The sequence below is a fragment of the Balaenoptera physalus genome (genome assembly GCF_965194825.1).
Source record: "Balaenoptera physalus genome assembly, chromosome: 2".
NCBI lineage: Eukaryota > Metazoa > Chordata > Mammalia > Artiodactyla > Balaenopteridae > Balaenoptera > Balaenoptera physalus.
In genome coordinates this window covers 44694553-44714751 of record NC_138883.1, presented here as the reverse complement: position 1 = coordinate 44714751, position 20199 = coordinate 44694553, and the positions used below count along the sequence as shown (strand labels likewise).

Genomic DNA, 20199 nt, shown 5'->3' with positions numbered 1-20199 from the left:
TTTATGCAGAGATGAGACCTCCCCTGAGAATTACCTGTGGTCAGGAAGAGAAGGGAGGCTCCTGACACCCAGCGAGAAGGGAGGAGACTAGGTGTTCAGGGTGGGCGTGGGGCGAGGAGAGAGCTTCAGCGACTTAAAAGCTACTCAAAAAGCAGTCACCGTATTTTTCCTGTAAAGTATTGAGGTTTATCATTTTGTTGGGATTTTAGCTTTTTCTAACTACCAGTATTGGATACTTTTTTGGGGAAGGACCGCTGTTGTCATTAAAGGACAACTTCCAGGCAAAGTGCCATCCAAGTGAGCCGTGAATGATGAGTGGGAGTTTGCCAGGCCCAGGGGTAGACTAGGGGTGGGGTGAGCCGGGATAGAGAATTCTAGGCAGAGGTCACTCATGGCACGTGCCAGAGGGCAGTGCACCTGAGTGCATACATAGAGCACAGGTGGCCCACGGAGACAGGGGTCAGGCTCCTGCGGACCACGTCTAACTGTGCTGCTTGTCAGCTGTTAATCAGTCCTGTGAGCACTTGGTGCATAGCACAGCCAGTCTCTAGGGGCAGGACAGAAATAAAGACGCAGACGTAGAGAATAGACTTGAGGACATGGGGAGGGGGAAGGGTAAGCTGGGATTAAATGATGTTCCAAAGCTCACAGTGAGCACTTCTGCTCCAGACCTTAGGAATGCAGGATAAATGATAGATTGTGTGAAGCCGAGGGTCACTGGAGTCGTTGGCACCACTATAGTATTTACTGCAGGGCCCCCAGGGGTCTTCTGGATTGGCTCTGGTCGACATGAGCATGAGTCTTCACCAGATGGGCTGGCTGGACATCTCCCGTCCCTTAAGAGACCAAGGAGGAGTTGTGTTGTTGACTTGAGGAGGAAACCTAAAAATCTAAGGAGATTTGTGAAGTTTGTTTAAAATAACCACTACATTAATTGAACATGTGAAGTAAATGCATCTGCGCTTAGGGCTTTGTGTGTTTCACATACATGATTTACACCCAGTGTTCAGATGAGGAAAGGGAAGCTCAGGGAGGGTGAGTTACCCCCTAGTCCTGTTTTGCAGGGAGGCCGTGGGATAAACTGCCCCCCCTGTGTTGACTACGGAGATGATCTTTAAGAGGACAAAAACGTTAGCATGGTTTGTCAAATTTTGCTTTTAAAAGGCATGTCTGTCAAACTTGTAGGTGGAAAGCGAGACCAACGTCCTGCAGGACGGCTCCCTCATCGACCTGTGCGGGGCCACCCTGCTCTGGAGGACGGCAGATGGCCTCTTTCACACCCCAACCCAGAAGCACATTGAAGCCCTGCGGCAGGAGATCAACGCTGCCCGGCCACAGTGTCCCGTGGGGCTCAACACCTTGGCCTTCCCCAGCATCAACAGGAAAGAGGTGGTGGAGGAGAAGCAGCCCTGGGCGTACCTCAGCTGTGGCCACGTGCACGGCTACCACAACTGGGGCCATCGGAGCGACACGGAGGCCAACGAGAGGGAGTGTCCCATGTGCAGGACTGTGGGCCCCTACGTGCCGCTCTGGCTCGGCTGCGAGGCGGGCTTTTATGTAGACGCGGGACCACCCACTCATGCTTTCACCCCTTGTGGACACGTGTGCTCAGAGAAGTCTGCGAAATATTGGTCTCAGATCCCGCTGCCTCACGGGACTCACGCATTTCATGCCGCCTGCCCTTTCTGTGCCACGCAGCTGCTTGGGGAACAGAACTGCATCAAATTGATCTTCCAAGGTCCAGTTGACTGATGCCCTTTACAGCCATCAACGACGACTTTATTAACAAGTTACTGTGAAGATTTTGCCACTAACTCCAGATTTTACCTTTTTATAATACCGTTCATTAAGGGGAGGGGGCGGTCCTGAGGCTGGGAAAAAAGAAGGGCGTGGTGATGAAACATGCCGGGCATTGGGGCATTGACGATAACGGTGGTGTGTTGCATGCTCAAAATAGCATCAGCATTGAAGTCTGCTTAATTAAACCATAATATCTTTGTAACAATTGGATTTAAAATGCCATGCTTTTATTTTAACCTTGGGGTTTTTAAAACAAGTTTTCTTTGTTAAATTTGGACAGGACTTTAAATCCCATTTTAAAACAACTGTAGAAGAAAATTTATTCAAAAGTTGTTGGCTCTTAACTGCAAACTTCGGTGCTGTGTGGTATAGGTGTTAGACATGCCGTATCTGGAAATACTTGATACAGGTTAGAATCTGACCAGATACCAAAGGGGCAGCTCTATAAGATGATGTTGGGGGACAGGAGACCTTAGGCACAGGTGATTGTTTTGATCTGGGGCTTTTCTCTGATTTTTCTTTTGAGGGGACGGAATATTCATACGTTGTCATGTTTTCTTTTTTAAACTTTGGTGGAATTTAATTACTTTATACACACATTCATCAAATACCTTGGCATTTCAAACAAAGAGTTTTCCATAACTTTTTAGCCTGCCTTTTGTTATTTTTGGTCTCACATGGTCTATCCCTGATTCTCATCTTGCATGGCCAGAACTGTTTGGTTGATTAAAATGTAGCTACTCTTAAAAATTCATTAACTAACTGAGAGTGATTATTGCAGCAGAAAACATGGCCCAGGTAATATAATATCAAGTTTACTTGCTTACTGAATAATTTAAAAGTGATTAAAAATAAGATTTTACTTTTTAAAACTACTCGTTGGAATTTCCTAAGTTTTTCTTAAGAAAGCCAAAATTCCGTGAACTTAAAAAGCAACATATTACAACGATAGTCAGTTTTGTTCACCCCCTTTCTGCCATCTGTCACCTTCCCTTGCAGCTTACAGAGCCCTATAAGTTTTGAAAATGTTTGCAAATCAAACTAAATTTAAATGTGATCATTAGATGATATACACAACACCAAGTGGTACATCTGCAGAGAGCGTTTGAAATTACTGATTTCAGGAGAGCAAATGAGTGTTTACTGAGGAATAATTAAATCAGAATTTCATATGAGCTCCACCAGCCCTCTCTGTTAGTTTCATTTCATTTTGAATAATATTCTTGGATGTTCATTCTCTGTGCTCAGTACCAGTGTATCACTGTTCCTGTGATGTAAAGATCCTTTAGGACATGCAACTACCCGAGTTGGCTGGGATGAAATAGATTCCTGCCACATGGAGCAAGTATGTTTAAATTAACATCCTCTTAAATTGACCATTGCAGATTCATGCTGCATTTTTTTAACCTTTGTAAAGCTATATGATTTATATGATTCTAATATACTGCATTCCTATTTGAATTGGTTTTTCCATGGTTTGCCTACTAGCAAGTATTTTGCCTATTTTCAATTGTCCTAACCCATTTTGAAAGCCCTTTTCCTTAATGTGATAAGGTCTATTAGTCTTGATTGCTGCTGCTTAAGTTGACTTAATATATAAAAATTTCAGCCTCTCAGTTTTCAGATAGCTTTACTTTTCAGTGGAGATTATTGTTTATGAGGTGTTTTTGTTTTGGTGATTTTTAAGTGCTGTGAAAATCCAACCACAGTGCTCTCATTGATAGCTTACTCAATTCTGTATAGCTTGCTTGACCTGCAGACAGAGAATGAAAGAAAACAATGAAATTGCCCAGAATATATCCAATGCCTTTTGTTGTAGCCAGAGTCTCCCATGATTAGCTTTTACTGATGATGGAATATGTCTTTTCAGTCTGTGCTGCTTTAGGCTCCACAAAATGATACAGGAAGCACACGGTCCCTTTTCTTGCAATGTGGTTTGAAGGTGGTTTGAGGAGTCTTGATAACCCTAAAAAGCATCTTGTAAGGTAAATAAATAGTCTTGCATCTAGAAAGGCTGGATTTTACCTATCAGAAACTTTTTTTTTTTTTCCAGGAAGTTACCATCTGATACAACTGTCCATTTCAAGGACTATAGTAGTTCAAGGTCTGGTAGTTCCACATGCAACATATACCCCAAAATAGTTATCTTCCAACCTGAGAAGTTTGACTTTTTTAGTAAATTTGGGTAGAAATTCCAAGCTCTTGGAAGGGGCAACAGTGACCCCCGCACCTCTGTTAGCACCACATCTTTTCCTTTGACTTCCAAGTGAGGTCCCCTCTCCCCTGCCTAGAGAACCACAGCGAGGTGGCCTGTTTGCAGAAGGAAGCCAGGCTTATCTTGGCCACTGCTAGTAAGATCTGCTAACTTTGGATAATGAGACATTTCTTTTCTCTGGAAAAAATAAAGTGAGAATAAAGAACTCTAGCTCAGAGTACAGTAATACAGTTCAGAAAAGGTAAATTCTCAGAGGTTATGTCTGTTTTTATGTCTTGCTTGACATCACATTCAAGGGCAAATTCCACTCCCCAGATGTACACATAGGAAATTGCAGACCAGTTATCTTGATCTCAGCCTGACCGAAATGCCTTTTGTGACTAGGTTTCCAGAAGAGCTCCAATGATGTATTCCCATAGGTTTTTTTTCCAGTTGTTTACGCCAGTTTATTACAAAAAAAAAAAAAAAAAAAAAAAGATTCAGAGTGAATGGGATACAACTCTGAATATTTTTCTAGTCTGGAATTTTTTTTTATTCTTACTAATCGGTGCTGCCAGGTCATGCATGCTGCAACTCAACATTTCCCTTATTTGGTTTCGCTTTTTGCAAGAAGGGCTACAGTTCACACTGCAGAGTAAGTATTAAGCTTTCTGGGGTTTTTTCCCTAACTGTAGCCCAAAAGAATTAAAATCTTTTAATATAAATAGCATATTTATCATTCCTCGATAGTTAATTATAGAGTTTGGTACCTTTGTGCCTCAGGGAAGCCACGTGACATAACTGGTTATAGAATTTCAGGGTTAGGGTTTAAAGAAAGGAGAAAGCCATTGGGAAAATGATGGGCTCCTTTAAGGAGACGAATGAATCTGGATGCAGAAATATGCCAGGAACTGGCATACACATGATTGTAGTAGAATTTATTTCCAGTAGCAGTAGGGAAATTATTTTAAGTTATTACATCTACTATATTAGCAAAGTTGAGGAGAACTCTTTTCTTCATAAAGCTTCAATGCTTTATTTTTGCTTACATAAAATAAAAAAAATTAAAAAAAAAAAATTCAAACCCCTGTCATTTGGGAGCTCAGTATTGTTATTTGGGCACTTTTTGAGAGTTTAAAAAGGAGCGTGTTTTCTCTTTCTTAATTTAAGCGTTACGTAGATTATAGAATTGTTACCTGCAGTTCTATGATTTTGATCAACTTTTCTTTTTAAAGCCATTCTGTTCTTTGGATTTGCATGAAAGGATATATGATCACAACATTGTCAATGCTGGCTAAAAAACTTATCTTCATGCAATCCTGCCTTGTAACAGTGGAATTTCTAATAGACAAAGCACAGAACCTTGATTTTAAGCTGGATCTAGCGCTGTTCTTTTGGCTGTAGCTCTTACATCCCCAGAGTTTAACCTTCATAGGCTGAGGGTATGAAGTTCCTCCTTTAATGGTAGAAGGAGAGCACAGCTCTGTTATCATTTCTTTATGACCCAGTCAAAGACCAATGAGACAACTCCGGGATCTTTTTAAAAGAATGTAAGCATTACTGAATCAGTAAAACAGAAGAAGGTTCAGTATTTCTTCTTAGTAAAACTAATATCCTCTCAAGTTTTCACCCTCATGCAGAATCCCTAGAGGAAGATAGGGAAAAGCAAGTATTTTTCCAGTTCTACTTAACTGTTTCTAAACAAAAATAAACTCGATGAAAGGGAAGTTGTTTCTTTTTAGCTGAGATGACATATTGTTTCTCTGTTTTAAATAGTCTAGAAGCTAAGAGGTTGGTCATATTTACCATGTATAGTGTTATGAGCAGTTAAATTTTATGGATGTATTTGTAAAACTGTTCTTTTATATTTCATGTCAAATTGAAAAGTTTATTTCTTCACTGTTATATCTGTGGAAATACAAGCCATTTTACAGGAAAAATCTTCAGAAACTATTAAACGGATCTCAGTATGTTTGTGAGTCGTTGTCTTCATCAGGACATTAGATAGGAAGTGGATGTAAAAGTAGACTTGACTTTTGCATTTTTCAGACTTACAATTTGATCGCAGACAGTTGAGCTGATCATTGTTTTATATTCTGCACAATACCTATTTAAACCTAGATTCTGAAAAATCTCAATTTTTTTATCTGAAAAATTCCATTGGTGTTTATATTTGTGACATTACATCACTGTCAAATAAATCTCACTTCCAGGAGAATTTAACCTGGCTTGTAGAATTAATGGATTTTCTGCGTGGCCATTATACTCATATTGCTACCTTTGTGACAATCTTCATTCACTTTTAACAACATAAGCATTATGTGTAAGCCTCCAAGCCTTAAACTAGTATGTCTTTCATAAGAAAAGGTATTTATGACAGTTTTTTTCTCATCACATTGATACTTAAGGAGTCGTAGTATTGTTGAGGGAAATAGATTTTTCATCCCCCCCCCAAAATATACATTTATATAGGTTTTTATTTCAGGATTAAGTATTCTGACACTTTAACAAATCTAAGATGCCATGATTTGTAAGATGCGTTATTATAGAAAAACATAGCCAGTTACAATTGTGGGATGCATTCTGTTTTACAAGGGTGCCCGAACTATGCAATGGGGAAAGAAGAGTATTTAACAAAGGGAGCTGGGATAACTAGATATCCACATGCAGAAGAATGAAGTTAGACCCCTACCTGACACAATATACAAAAATTAACTCAAAATGGACAGAGAGCAAAAACTATAGAACAGAGTAAACCTTTGTGACCTTGGATTAGTCAATGATTTCTTAAACACCAAAAAACACGAACATAAGAAAAGATAAACTGGACTTCAAAGTTAAAATATTTTGTGCATCAAAAGACACTCTCAAAAGTAAAAAGACAACCCATACAATGGGAGAAGATATTTGGAGATCATATAACTAATAAGGCAATTGTATCCAGAATACATGGAGAACTCATAACTCATCAAGAAAAGGACAGATAACCCAGTTAAAAAATGGTCAAAAGATCTGAATACTTTTCCAAAGAAGATACACAAATGACCAGTAAGCACATAAAGATTCCCAACATCATTAGGCATCAGAGAAATGCAAGTTAAAAACCACAGAAAACTTTATACCCACTGTGACAGCTAAAATCAAAAATACAGTAACAAGTGTTAAGAATGTGTTGAGGGCTTCCCTGGTGGCGCAGTGGTTGAGGGTCCGCCTGCCAATGCAGGGGACACGGGTTCGAGCCCTGGTCTGGGAAGATCCCACATGCCGCGGAGCAACTGGGCCCGTGAGCCATAATTACTGAGCCTGCGCGTCTGGAGCCTGTGCTCCGCAACAAGAGAGGCCGCGACAGTGAGAGGCCTGAGCACCGCGATGAAGAGTGGCCCCCGCTTGCCGCAACTAGAGAAAGCCCTCGCACAGAAACGAAGACCCAACACAGCCATAAATAAATAAATAAATAATTAAAAAAAAAAAAAAAAGAATGTGTTGAAAAACTGGAACCCTCATACACTGTTGGTAGAATTGTAAAATGGTACAACCACTTTGGAGCAACAGTTTACAACTCCTCAAAATGTAAAATATACAGTTACCACATGAGCCAGCATTTTCACTCCCAGCTATATACCAAAGAGGATTGTGAAACCGAGCTTCTAGTTTGTAGCAAATAGGCTTCATTCAGCCTGCCCTGAGTTCCAAAGGGCAGATTAAAACAGTTGCAAATCAGGAAAGGGAGAGAATGCAGAAACAAAGGAGAAGCAGTCAAGAAACAAAAGTGTAGCAACAGGGCAGGATCCTGGTTCCTCCTCAAGGAATATAAATAACAATATATCTTTGAGTTCTGCAGGAACTAAGGCCCCACCCAGATGGAGGATGGTAATTTCAGGCTGAGCGCAAGATTCCTGGAGCACCGCCCCATTACCTCACCACCAACCAATCAGAAGAAAGTCACACATCCTGCAGCCCTCATCCCAAATTTTGCCTATAAAAACATGTCCCTGAAAACCATCAGGGAATTCAGGTTTTTCTGAGCATGAGCCACCATTCTCCTTGCATGGCCCTGCAATAAACCTTTCTCTGCTCCAAACTCCAACACTTCGGTTTGTTTGGGCTCACTGTGCATCGGGCACACGAACCTTCGGTAACAGTAGTAATGGTTGCACAACTCTGAATGTGCTAAAAGCAACTGAGTTTTATACTTTGAAGGGGTGACTTTTATGGTATGTGAATTATATGTCAAAACTAATTTTTAAAAGATACATACTAAATTCAGAGATGTTAGATTATGAAAAATGTGATTCCTAGAATTGAACTACAGTACCATACAGCAAAGGAAACCGTAAACAAAACGTAAAGACAACCTACAGACTAGGAGAAAATATTTACAAATGATGCGACTGAAAAGGGATTAATTTCCAAAATATACAAACAGCTCATACAACTCAACAACGAAAAACAAACAACCTAACTGAAAAATGGGCAGAAGACCTAAATAGACATTTCTCCAAAGAAGACATACAGATGGCCAACAGGCACATGAAAAGATGTTCAACATCACTAATTATCAGAGAACTACAAATCAAAACTATGAGGAAATGCCACCTCACACGGGTCAAAATGGCCATAATTTTAAAATCTATGAATAAATGCTGGAGAGAGTGTAGAGAAAAGGGAACCCTCCTACACTGTTGGTGGGAATGTAGATTGGTGCAGCCACTATGGAGAACAGTATAGAGGTTCCTCAAGAAAACTAAAAATGGAGTTGCCATATGACCCAGCAATCCCACTCTTGGGCATATGCCCAGACCAAACTCTAATTCAAAAAGATACATGCACCCCTATGTTCCTAGCAGCACTATTCACAACAGCCAAGACATGGAAACAACATAAATAAATGTCCATTGACAGACGAATGGATAAAGAAGATATGGTACATATATACAATGGAATACGACTCAGCCATATTTAAAAAAAAAGAATTAACGCCATTTGCAGCAACATGGATGGACCTAGAGATTATCATACTAAGTGAAGTAAGTCAGAAAGAGAAAGACAAATATATGATATCACTCATATGTAGAATCTAAAATATGACACAAGTGAACTTATCTACAAAACAAAACAGACTCACAGACATAGAGAACAGACTTGTGGTTGTCAAGGGGGAGGGGATGGGGGAGGGATGGATTGAGAGTTTGAGATTAGCAGATGCAAACTATTATATATTGAATGGATAAACAAGAAGGTCCTACTGTATAGCACAGGGAACTATATTCAATATCCTGTGATAAACCATAATGGAAAAGAATATGAAAAAGAATGTGTGTGTGTGTGTGTGTATATATATATCTGAATCACTTTGCTGTACAGCAGTAATTAACACAACATTGTAAGTCAACTATACCTCACTAAAATAAAATAAAAAATACAGTACTATACATTTTCTTAGTCACTGAGATAAAAATCAGGATCCTCAAATTTTTGCCTACCTTGAGATGTTTTCCAGAGTCTTACAACATAGGTCATTTCTTTCAATCACACTTCCCCTTGTCATTAGATAAAGAGAACATACACATACGCATACTAACAAGATTACAAGACAGCATCATATTCTTAAGGATTGTCTACTTTTGCTATGAGGATGAAAAAATAGAATACACTTTCTGAAAGAATAGAATGCTATTTTAAAGAATAGAATGCTATTATAAGACCTCAAAATCTACTTTCTTTAAAAAGTATTTTTGAAAACAAAAACTTTTATAGCCAAAATAAAAGCCAGTAGAAGTCCATTGTAAAAAAAAATTAAAACCTGGTTAAGTATGAAATTCATAATCCCACCACCCAGAGAGAAACACTTAACATTTGGAGGTTTATCTTTTCTAAACTTAAATGAATTTTTAACCATGACTTCAATTTCATTCTGGTCTTACTTTTAGTTATTTCATTACAAGGACTTTTTAATGTAAATTAGGAAATGTGGCTTTGGGAACAGAGGGAAAAATGATGACTTGTATATCTGTAGTGGGTTTCTCAGTAAACAGCTGCAGAAGAAAGTTCTCTCTCCCAGAGACACAAAATGTGCCCAAGGCTGGCAAAATGAGACCACAGTGGTTATGGCTGCCAAAGCTGTAAGCCTAAGAAAATTATGTTCAACCTGTTGTGGCCCCTTGAATGCCCATTGCCAACTGTGGGACATGTGTTGGAGTGCCCAAAGGGACTGTTCTCAAGCATTGCTTCCTTCTTTCATCTTCTAAACAGGCTCTAGTTGAATATCAAGGCTATTCTTATTAAAGAGGTATAATGGACATTTTTGCCTAATTCCAGGTTCAAACTTGAGCTAACATCAGAGTGCCCTGAGGTGTTTGTTTATAATGCAGATTCTTTAGTCACATCAACAGAGGCTGATGTTCTAGTTCTAGGTCTCTCCAGGAATTTACACTTGATGGACAACCTAGATGATTCTGCAGGTGATCCATGTTCCATGCTTTGAGAAATCCTTCGACTAAATGACTGTATTGATTGTATGCCTCTGTGGTACAAGTAACTAATTCCACATTGTGCTCATTGGTTTTGGTTCTCCCAACATGGTTCCCTTGGAACTTGAGGTATATGGCCCCACATGGAGATGGGAATGGATGGCCTAACCAGTCAAGTCCTGCCCTGTGATTCTAGCTTCCATCTTCTCTTACGTGACTAGACCTGACTCGACTCCACTGTGTCTTTTCTAAACTTCCATTCCCTATCCTTTAGGATTGATTTCTTTAGTATGTACCTTTAACCATTTCCACCTTACAGGGAAAAAAATCTCCAAAAATTCTCAAATTAGTTTGAGGGAGTTCAGGGTTAAAGATGAGATTTATACATAATTCTTGGAACTTGCTGAGTTCTCAAAATTGTTATTTAACATGATGGAAACTTGCTATGGATCAGTAAACTGGGTATCATCACAGCACAGTTCACAGATTTTGGGTTCCTATTATCTAGTTATATATTTTTGAGAAAACTTGGATGGGAACATTTTTTAATCCCAGGGTTTGATTTGTACATACATTCTGGAAATGTTCTGCTATTTAGATCCATTGGGTTAAATGGATGGGCAAGTATTTCCTTATCTTTAAAACAGAGTGGTAATAATGCTTCAATTCCTTAGAGATGTGAAGGTAACATAATATAGGAACTATGGTACATAATTGCTCAATAAACAATAGTGGTTTATAGTGTTCCCTTGCAAGTGAAACTGAGCAGGATCCTGTGCGGCCCTCCCAGGTACAAATGCTTTCCATGTCCTCTCTTTTTTGTAGGAAATAGGCTTCATTCAGCCTCCTTGACCTTCCCTGAGTTCCAAAAGGCAGATTCAAACAGTTGCTAATCAGGGAAGTGAGAGAATGCAGAATCAAAGGAGTGACAATCAAGAAACAATAATACATGGATGCAACTAGAGATTATCATAGTAAGTCAAGTAAGTCAGAAAGAGAAAGACAAATACCATATGATATCACTTATATGTGGAATCTAAAATGACACAAATGAACTTATCTATGAAACAAAAACAGATTCACAGAGAACAGACTTGTGGTTGCCAAATGGCAGGGTGGTGGGAAAGGGATGGATTGGGAGTTTGCAATTAGCAGATGCAAACTATTGCAAACAGAATGGATAAACAGCAAGGTCCTACTGTTAGGATATAGCACAGGGAACTATATTCAATATCCTGTGATAAACCATAATGGGAAAGAATATGAAACAGAATTTATATAATATATATATGTATAACTGAATCACTTTGCTGTACAGCAGAAATTAACACAACATTGTAAATCAACTATACTTCAATAAAATAAAATAAAATAAATTTTTTGGCTGTGCCCCATGGCAGGCATGTGGGATCTTAGTTCCCCAACCAGGGATCAAACCCACACCCCCGACATTGGAAGCACAGAGTCTTAACAACTGGACTGCCAGGGAAGTCCTAAATAAAAAAAATTTTTTAAACAAGGAACAATAGGGCTTCCCTGGTGGCGCAGTGGTTGAGAGTCTGCCTGCCAATGCAGGGAACACGTGTTCAAGCCCTGGTCTGGGAAGATCCCACATGCCACGGAGCAACTAGGCCCGTGAGCCACAACTACTGAGCCTGCATGTCTGGAGCTTGTGCTCCGCAACAAGAGAGGCCGCGACAGTGAGAGGCCCACGCACCGCGATGAAGGGTGGCCCCCACTCGCCGCAACTAGAGAAAGCCCTCTCACAGAAACGAAGACCCAACACAGCCAAAAATAAATTAATTAATTAAAAAAAAAGGAACAATAGTGCAGCGATGGGGCACCGTCCTGGTTCCTCCTCAAAAGCTATACATAACAATATCTTTGAGTTCTTCTGTAGGAGCTAAGGACCCCCACCCAAGTGGAGGATGATAACTTCAGGCTGAGCACAAGATTCCTTGGACACCGCCCTGTTACCTCACCACCAACCAATCAGAAGAAAGTCTGCACACAGTGGAAGATAACAAAGACTCTGATCCCCTCCCCAAATGGTTATTGGCAATTAACTTCCCTTTTCTCCTTGTAAGACTTTCGTGGTCAAACAGAATCTTTGGAGCTGGTTTTTGGACACAAGTCCACCTTCTCCCCAGGTTGCCAACCTACTGAATAAAGCAACCTTTCCTTTCCAACCGACACTTGTTTCTCAAGTATTGGCTTTCCAGCAGTGAGCAGCCAAACCTGAGTTTGGTAATATAAGATACTTCCCAATGTGTCATCTTTAGAACTGAAGTCTCAGAAAATGTTCGGCAAAAGAAGGCCTTATAACCTTATAACCTTGAGAAATAATCTAGTACATCCCATATTTATTTGACAACAGAGCCCCTTTTTTTCTCATATAGTGTATTTTAAATTCTTGAGAGAGCTTTAATTGTTAGGCTTTAGCCATTACGGACCTATTGCCCCACATTCTCAAGATTACTTATTTTAAATGAAACAAATGAGCATAAGTCCAATATTGGCCATTGTTATTCATGTAGTTCTAAACCCTAATCTTTAAATAAATACACTGTTTTTGCTTATGCACAGCTCTGACTTAAAACATTTTAATAGGTTTTATGCTGGTGACCATTTAATGATATTATTTTATGAAAAGAATAGCAAATATACTTGACTATATATTTGAGAATATGACTATTGACAATTATGCACCACTCTTTCAGTTGGTAGATGTTTCTTAATATTAAATGCATTTATTTTTGATAGTCTCAAAGTCCCATTCTGTTTATTAGAATTAGTTTATTCACTTGGAACATTGAACCTCATGGATTTGATGGACAGCAAGCTGGATCACCACCCTGTGTTGCATTAGGATCTTTGACTGTTTCTCCTGTTAGTTTCTTGTAGAGTCAGAGTAAAAATTCATTTAAGACACTACAACCTATACTATTAAATCCAATAAACTATCCAAATTTCAAGTCCCTGCAGCCCATCAACATTTCCATTGAATGAGAACTCCTTATTTATCTGAACCAATTGATTGTAGTTAGATTTTTTTTTATGATAGTCTGCTTATATTTCTAAATCTTTAGGATGAAATCTGCTTTAGAAAATAAAGGTTTCAATGATGAATTGAGTCTGAATCAACATGACTGAAATTAAAAAACAAAGCCAGTGTGGTCAGTGGGAAGAGCACTGAGTTAGGTGTTACTTTCTGGTAATTGTGTGACCTCTAATTAATTGTGTGAACTCAGGCAGGTGGCTTCATCTCTCTGCCTGTTTTTCCCATGGGAGATGATGAAATTAGATTAAAAATTCATCATATGTCATGTCACAAAACAAGTCTCAAGAAATTTAAGAGATTGATATTATGCTAAGTATCTTTTCCTACCATAATGAAATAAAACTAGGAAATAACAACATAAGGGAAACTGGAAATTTCACCAAAAAAATGTGGAGCTTCAATAGCACACTCTTGAGCAACCACTGGGTCAAAGGGGAAATTAGACAATACCTCAGGGCAAATAAAAATGAAATTACAACATTATCAAAATTCATACACTAAGAAATTCATAACGTTAAGTGCATACATTAAGAAAAAGAAAAATCTCAAACCTAATTTTACACCTCAAAGAGTTAGAAAGAGAACAAATTGAGCTCAAAATTAGAAGGAAGGAAGTAAAGAGCAGAAATAAAATAGAAAAATTTTTAAAATAGGAAACAAACGAGTTAGTTTTTTGAAAAGATGAAAAAAATTATAAACTCTTAAGCTGAACTAAGAAAAAAATAAAATTCAAATAAAATCAGAAATGAAAGAAGAGACATTATAACTGATGACACAGAAATAAAAAGGATCACAAGAGACTACTATGAACAATTATCCACCAGCAAACTGGATAACCTAGAAGAAATGAATAAATTCCTAGTAATATAGGACCTAGCAAAACTAAATCATGAAGAAATAGAAAGCCTAAACAGACCCATAACTACTACGGAGACTGACTCAGTAATAGAAAATCTCCCAAAGAAAGCCCAGGATCAGACGGCTTCCCTGGTAAATTCTACCAAACATGTGAAGAAGAATTAGTGCCAATCATCTCAAACTCCTCCCAAAAATTGGAAAGGGGGGAACCCTTCCAAATTCATCTTATGAGGTCAGCATTACTCTAATAACAAAGCTAGATGAAGACTATAAGAAATGAAAACTATATATATATATATACACATATATATATATATATATAGAGAGAGAGAGAGAGAGAGAGAGAGAGAGATATCTCTGGTGAATATAGATGCAAAAATCCTCAACAAAATACTAGCAAACTTAATCCAACAGCACATTAAAAGGATCTTACACCATAACCAAGTGGGATTTATCCCTGAGTTGCAAGGATGATTCAATATATGAAGATCAATTAATGTGATATATCACATCACAAGAATAAAGGATAAAAATTGCATGATTGGGAGTGGCCAAGATGGCAGAGTAGAAGGACCCTAAGCTCACCTCCTCTCATGAGCACACCAAAATAACAATCTGCACAACAACCATCACTGAAAAAGACTGAAACCTACCAGAAAAGATCCTCTACAACTAAACACATAAAGACAGAACCATAACGAGACTGGTAGGAGAGGCAGACTTGTGATATAATCAAATCCCATACCCCCCAGGGTGGGCAAACCACAAACTGGAAAATAGTTTTATTATAGAGCTTTTCCCACAGGAGTGAGAGTTCTGAGCCCCACGTCAGGTGCCCTAGCCCAGGGGCCCTGCAGAGCATTTGGCTTTGAAGGCCAGTGGGGCTTAATTGCAGGAGGTCACATGATTAGGGGAAATAGGGGCTTGATTGCAGGAGGGCACATGATTAGGGGAAATAGAGGCTTCACTCTTAAAGGGAGCACAAAAATTTTTTTACCACAAAATCTCACGCACACTGACCAAGGACAAAAGCAGTAATTTGATAGGCAGCTGGGCCAGACCTATCTGCTGGTCTTGGAGTGTCTCCTGGGGAGGCGAAGAGCAGGTGTGCCCACTCTGGGGACATAGACACTGGTGGCAGATATATCATTGAGCATTCATCTACATAGTCTGTCCTGGAGGCTGACATTTTGGCACCAAGACCTGGTCCCACCCAACAGCCTGTAGACTGCGGTGCTGGGATGCCTCAGGCCAAACAACAAACTGAGCAGGGACAGAGACCCACCCATCAGCAGACAGTCTGCCTAAAGATTTCCTGAGCTCACAGCCACCACTAGACATGCCCCTAGACACGGCCCTGCACACCAGAGAACCGAGATTCAGCTCTACCCACCAGGAGGGCAGGCACCGGCCCCTCCCATCAGGAAGCCTGCACAAACCTCTAGACAGGCCTCACCCACCAGGGGGCAGGCACCAGAAGCAAGAAAACTACAGTGCCTCAGCCTGCAGATCAAGTCTGCAAATGTAGGCCAGACACCACCCAGGGACCAGCTGGCCCCTGGTCCTTGGGTGACAAGAGGGGAGTGCACTGCTGGGACACATAGGACATCTCCTACAGAGGGCCACTTCTCCAAGGTCAGGAAACGTAACCAATCTACCACATACATAAAAATACAAATAGGAATTTACACAAAATGAGGCGACAGAGGACTATGTATCATACGAAGGAACAAGATGAAACCCCAGAAGAACTAAGTGACATAGAGACAGGCAATCTACCTGAGAAAGACTTCAGAGTAATGACTGTAAAGATGATCAAAGAACACAGGAGGAAAATGGATGCACAGAGCTAGAAATGAGAACTTTTTTAACAAAGAATTAAAAAATATAAAGAACAACCAAACAATTAAAGAATACAATAACTGAAATGAAAATTACACTAGAAGGAATCAAGAGTAGACTAAGTGAGGCAGAAGAAAGGATCATTAACTGGAAGACACAGTAGTGGACATCACTGCTGCCAGAAAAAGAAAGGAATGAAAATAAATGAGGAGAGTTTAAGAGACTACTGGTACAACATCAAGTATGCCAATATTTGCATTATAGGGGTCCCAGAAGAAGAGAGAGAGAAAGGCCCTGAGAAAATATTTGAAGAGATAATAGCTGAAAAATTCCTTAACCTGGGGAAGGAAATAGTCACCCAAGTCCAGGAAGCACAGAGAGTTCAATGCAGAATTAAGCCACAGAAGAATACACCACAACACATCGTAATCAAAATGTCAAAAGTTAAAGATAAAGGGTGTGGAGCAAAGGAAACCCTCCTACATTGTTGGTGGGAATAATAAATTAGTGCAACTACTATGGAGAACAGTATGGAGGTTCCTTAAGAAACTAAAAATAGAGTTACCACATGATCCAACAATCCCACTCCTAGGCATATATCCAGAAAAGATGAAAACAAATTAGAAAAAGATACATGAGTCCCAATGTTTATTATAGCACTATTTACAATAGCCAAAACATGGAAGCAACCTAAATGTCCATCAACAGAGGAATGGATAAAGAAGATGTGGTATATATAGACAATGGAGTACTACTCAGCCATAAAAAAGAACAAAATAATGCCATTTGCTGCAACATGGGTGGACATGGAGATTATCATACTAAGTGAAATAAGTCAGAGAAAGACAAATATCATATCACTTATATGTGGAATCTAATAAAAAATGATACAGATGAACTTATTTACAAAAGAGAAACAGACTCAGATCTCAAAATTAAACTTATGGTTACCATAGGAGAAGCGTGGGGAAGTGATAAATTAGGAGTTTGGGATTAACATATACACAGTACTATATAAAAAATAGATAACTAATAAGGCCCTACTGTACAGAACAGGGAACTCTACTAAATATTCTGTAATAACCTATATGGGAAAAGAATCTGAAAAAGAATGGAGATTATATATATGTATATATATATATATATGTACACACACACACAAACACACACACCTGATTCACTTTGCTGTACACCTGAAACTAACACATTATAAGTCAACTATACTCCAATAAACTATTTTTTAAAAGATAAAGAGAATATTAAAAGCAACAAGGGAAAAGCAACAAATAATATTCCTTAGGGAATTTCCCTAAGGCTATCAGCTGATTTTTCAGCAGAAACTCTGCAGGCCAGAAGGGAATGGCATGACATACTTAAAATGATGAAAGAGAAAAACCTACAACCAAGAATACTCTATCCAGCAAGGCTCTCATTCAGATTTGATGGAGAAATCAAAAGCTTTACAAACAAGCAAAAGCTAAAAGATTTCAGCACCACCAAACCAGCTTTACAACAAATGCTAAAAGAACTTCTCTAGGTGGAAAAGGAAAGGCCACAACTGGAAACAAAATTACAAAATGGAAAAGCTCACTTTTGGTATGGTAAAGGCAAACATACAATAAAGGTGGGAAATCAGCCATGCACAGCTAATAGGGAGGTTAAAAGACAAAGGCAGTAACATCATTTGTATCCACAATCAGCAGTTAAGGGATACATAAAACAATTAGATGTAAAATGTAATATCAAAAACAGTAATCGTGAAAAACAAATTCAGAGAGGATTAACCAAGATGGCGGAGTAGAAGGACGTGCTCTCACTCCCTCTTGCGAGAGCACCAGAATCACAACTGGCTGCTGGACAATCATTGACAGGAAGACCCTGGACTTCACCAAGGAGGATACCCCACGTCCAAGGACAGAGGAGAAGCCACAGTGAGATGGTAGGAGGGGCGCAATCAGAGTAAAATCTAATCCCATAACTGCTGGGTGGGTGACTCACAGACTGGCGAACACTTATACCACAGAAGTCCACCCACTGGAGTGAAGGTTCTGAGCCCCACATCAGGCTTCCCAACCTGGGGGTCCGGCAACGGGAGGAGGAATTCCTAGAGAATCAGACTTTGAAGCCTAGTGGGAATTGATTGCAGGACTTCGACAGGACTGGGGGAAACAGAGACCCCACTCTTGGAGGGCACACACAAAGTAGTGTGCGCATCGGGACCCAGGGGAAGGAGCAGTGACCCTGGGGGAGACTGAACCAGACCTACCTGCTGGTGTTGGGGGGTCTCCTGCAGAGGCGGGGGGTGGCTCTGTTTCACTGTGGGGACAAGGACTCTGGCAGCGGAGGTTCTGGGAAGTGCTCCTTGGCGTGAGCCCTCCCAGAGTCTGCCATTAACCCCACAAAAGAGCCCAGGTAGGCTCCAGTGTTGGGTTGCCTCAGGCAAAACAACCAACAGGGAGGGAACCCAGCCCCACCCATCAACAGTCAAGTGGATTAAAGTTTTACTGAGCTCTGACCGCCACAGCAACAGTCAGCTATATCCACCACCAGAGCCTCCCATCAAGCCTCTTAGATAGCCTCAACCACCAGAGGGCAGACAGCAGAAGCAAGAAAAACTACAATCCTGCAGCCTGTGGACCAAAAACCACAGTTACAGAAAGACAGACAAGATGAAAAGGCAGAGAGCTATGTACCAGATGAAGGAACAAGAAAAAACCCCAGAAAAACAACTAAATGAAGTGGAGATAGGCAACCTTCCAGAAAAAGAATTCAGAATAATGATAGTGAAGATCGAGAAGATGCAAGAAATGATTAACAAAGACCTAGAAGAATTAAAGAACAAACAAACAGAGATGACCAATACAATAACTGAAATGAAAACTACACTAGAAGGAATCAATAGCAGAATAACTGAGGCAGAAGAACGGATAAGTGACCTGGAAGACAGGATGGTGGAATTCACTGCTGCGGAACAGACTAAAGAAAAAAGAATGAAAAGAAATGAAGACAGCCTAAGAGACCTCTGGGACAACATTAAACCCAACAACATTCTCATTATAGGGGTCCCAGAAGGAGAAGAGAGAGAGAAAGGACCAGAGAAAATATTTGAAGAGATTATAGTAGAAAACTTCCCTAACACGGGAAAGGAAATAGCCACCCAAGTCCAGGAAGCACAGAGAGTCCCATATAGGATAAACCCAAGGAGAAACACGCCGAGACACATAGTAATCAAAGTGGCAAAAATTAAAGACAAAGAAAAATTATTGAAAGCAGCAAGGGAAAAACGACAAATAACATACAAGGGAACTCCCATAAGGTTAACAGCTGATTTCTCAGCAGAAACTCTGCAAGCCAGAAGGGAGTGGCAAGATATACTTAAAGTGATGAAAGGGAAGAACCTACAACCAAGATTACTCTACCCAGCAAGGATCTCATTTAGATTTGATGGAGAAATCAAAAGCTTTACAGACAAGCAAAAGCTAAGAGAATTAAGCACCACCAAACCAGCTCTACAACAAATGCTAAAGGAACTTCTCTAAGTGGGAAACACAAGAGAAGAAAAGGACCTACAAAAACAAACCCAAAACAATTAAGAAAATGGTCACTTCTCGTTCCCGTGCTTTGGCTGACGAGGAAGCTCCCGATGCCGCCGAGCCATAGACTGCTCCTGGGGTGGGGCTGCGCGGATGAGCGCCCATGAAAGTCTGACAGGGTGTGAAGCAAGGCAGTGAGAGAGGGTGGACGCTTACCCGCAGGGTCTCTGGTGGGGCTGAAACGCTAGTGGGGAGGCAAGGAGGGGCGCGGCGGGAAGTGAGAAGCAAGATGGGTGGGATGGCCTGGGAGGCCGAGATGGCGGTGGGAGGAAAGAGAAGGTGAGGAGAAAACGGTTGCACAAGGCCTGGCGGTAGTGCTTGGTAATGACGAAGGCACCAATGCCTCAGATTGCACAGCCGGGGTCAGTGGCTGTGAATGGT

The 20199-nt window shown here is 40.2% G+C and overlaps 1 protein-coding gene and 1 long non-coding RNA gene across 3 annotated transcripts in view; one reads left to right on the top strand and one right to left on the bottom strand.

Annotated features, from left to right (window-relative positions):
• The window catches only part of PELI2 (pellino E3 ubiquitin protein ligase family member 2), a 209944-nt gene extending 203978 nt beyond the window's left edge, over window positions 1–5966 (top strand). For both annotated transcript variants that reach the window (XM_082450460.1, XM_082450459.1), the window contains one exon: window positions 1186–5966. In XM_082450460.1, the coding sequence (XP_082306586.1) occupies window positions 1186–1752 (567 nt within the window). In that variant the 3' untranslated portion in view covers window positions 1753–5966. The remainder of the gene's footprint in view (window positions 1–1185) is intronic.
• LOC309655402 overlaps window positions 1–20199 on the bottom strand; it is a 66754-nt gene that overhangs the window by 14220 nt on the left and 32335 nt on the right. The window lies entirely within an intron of this gene.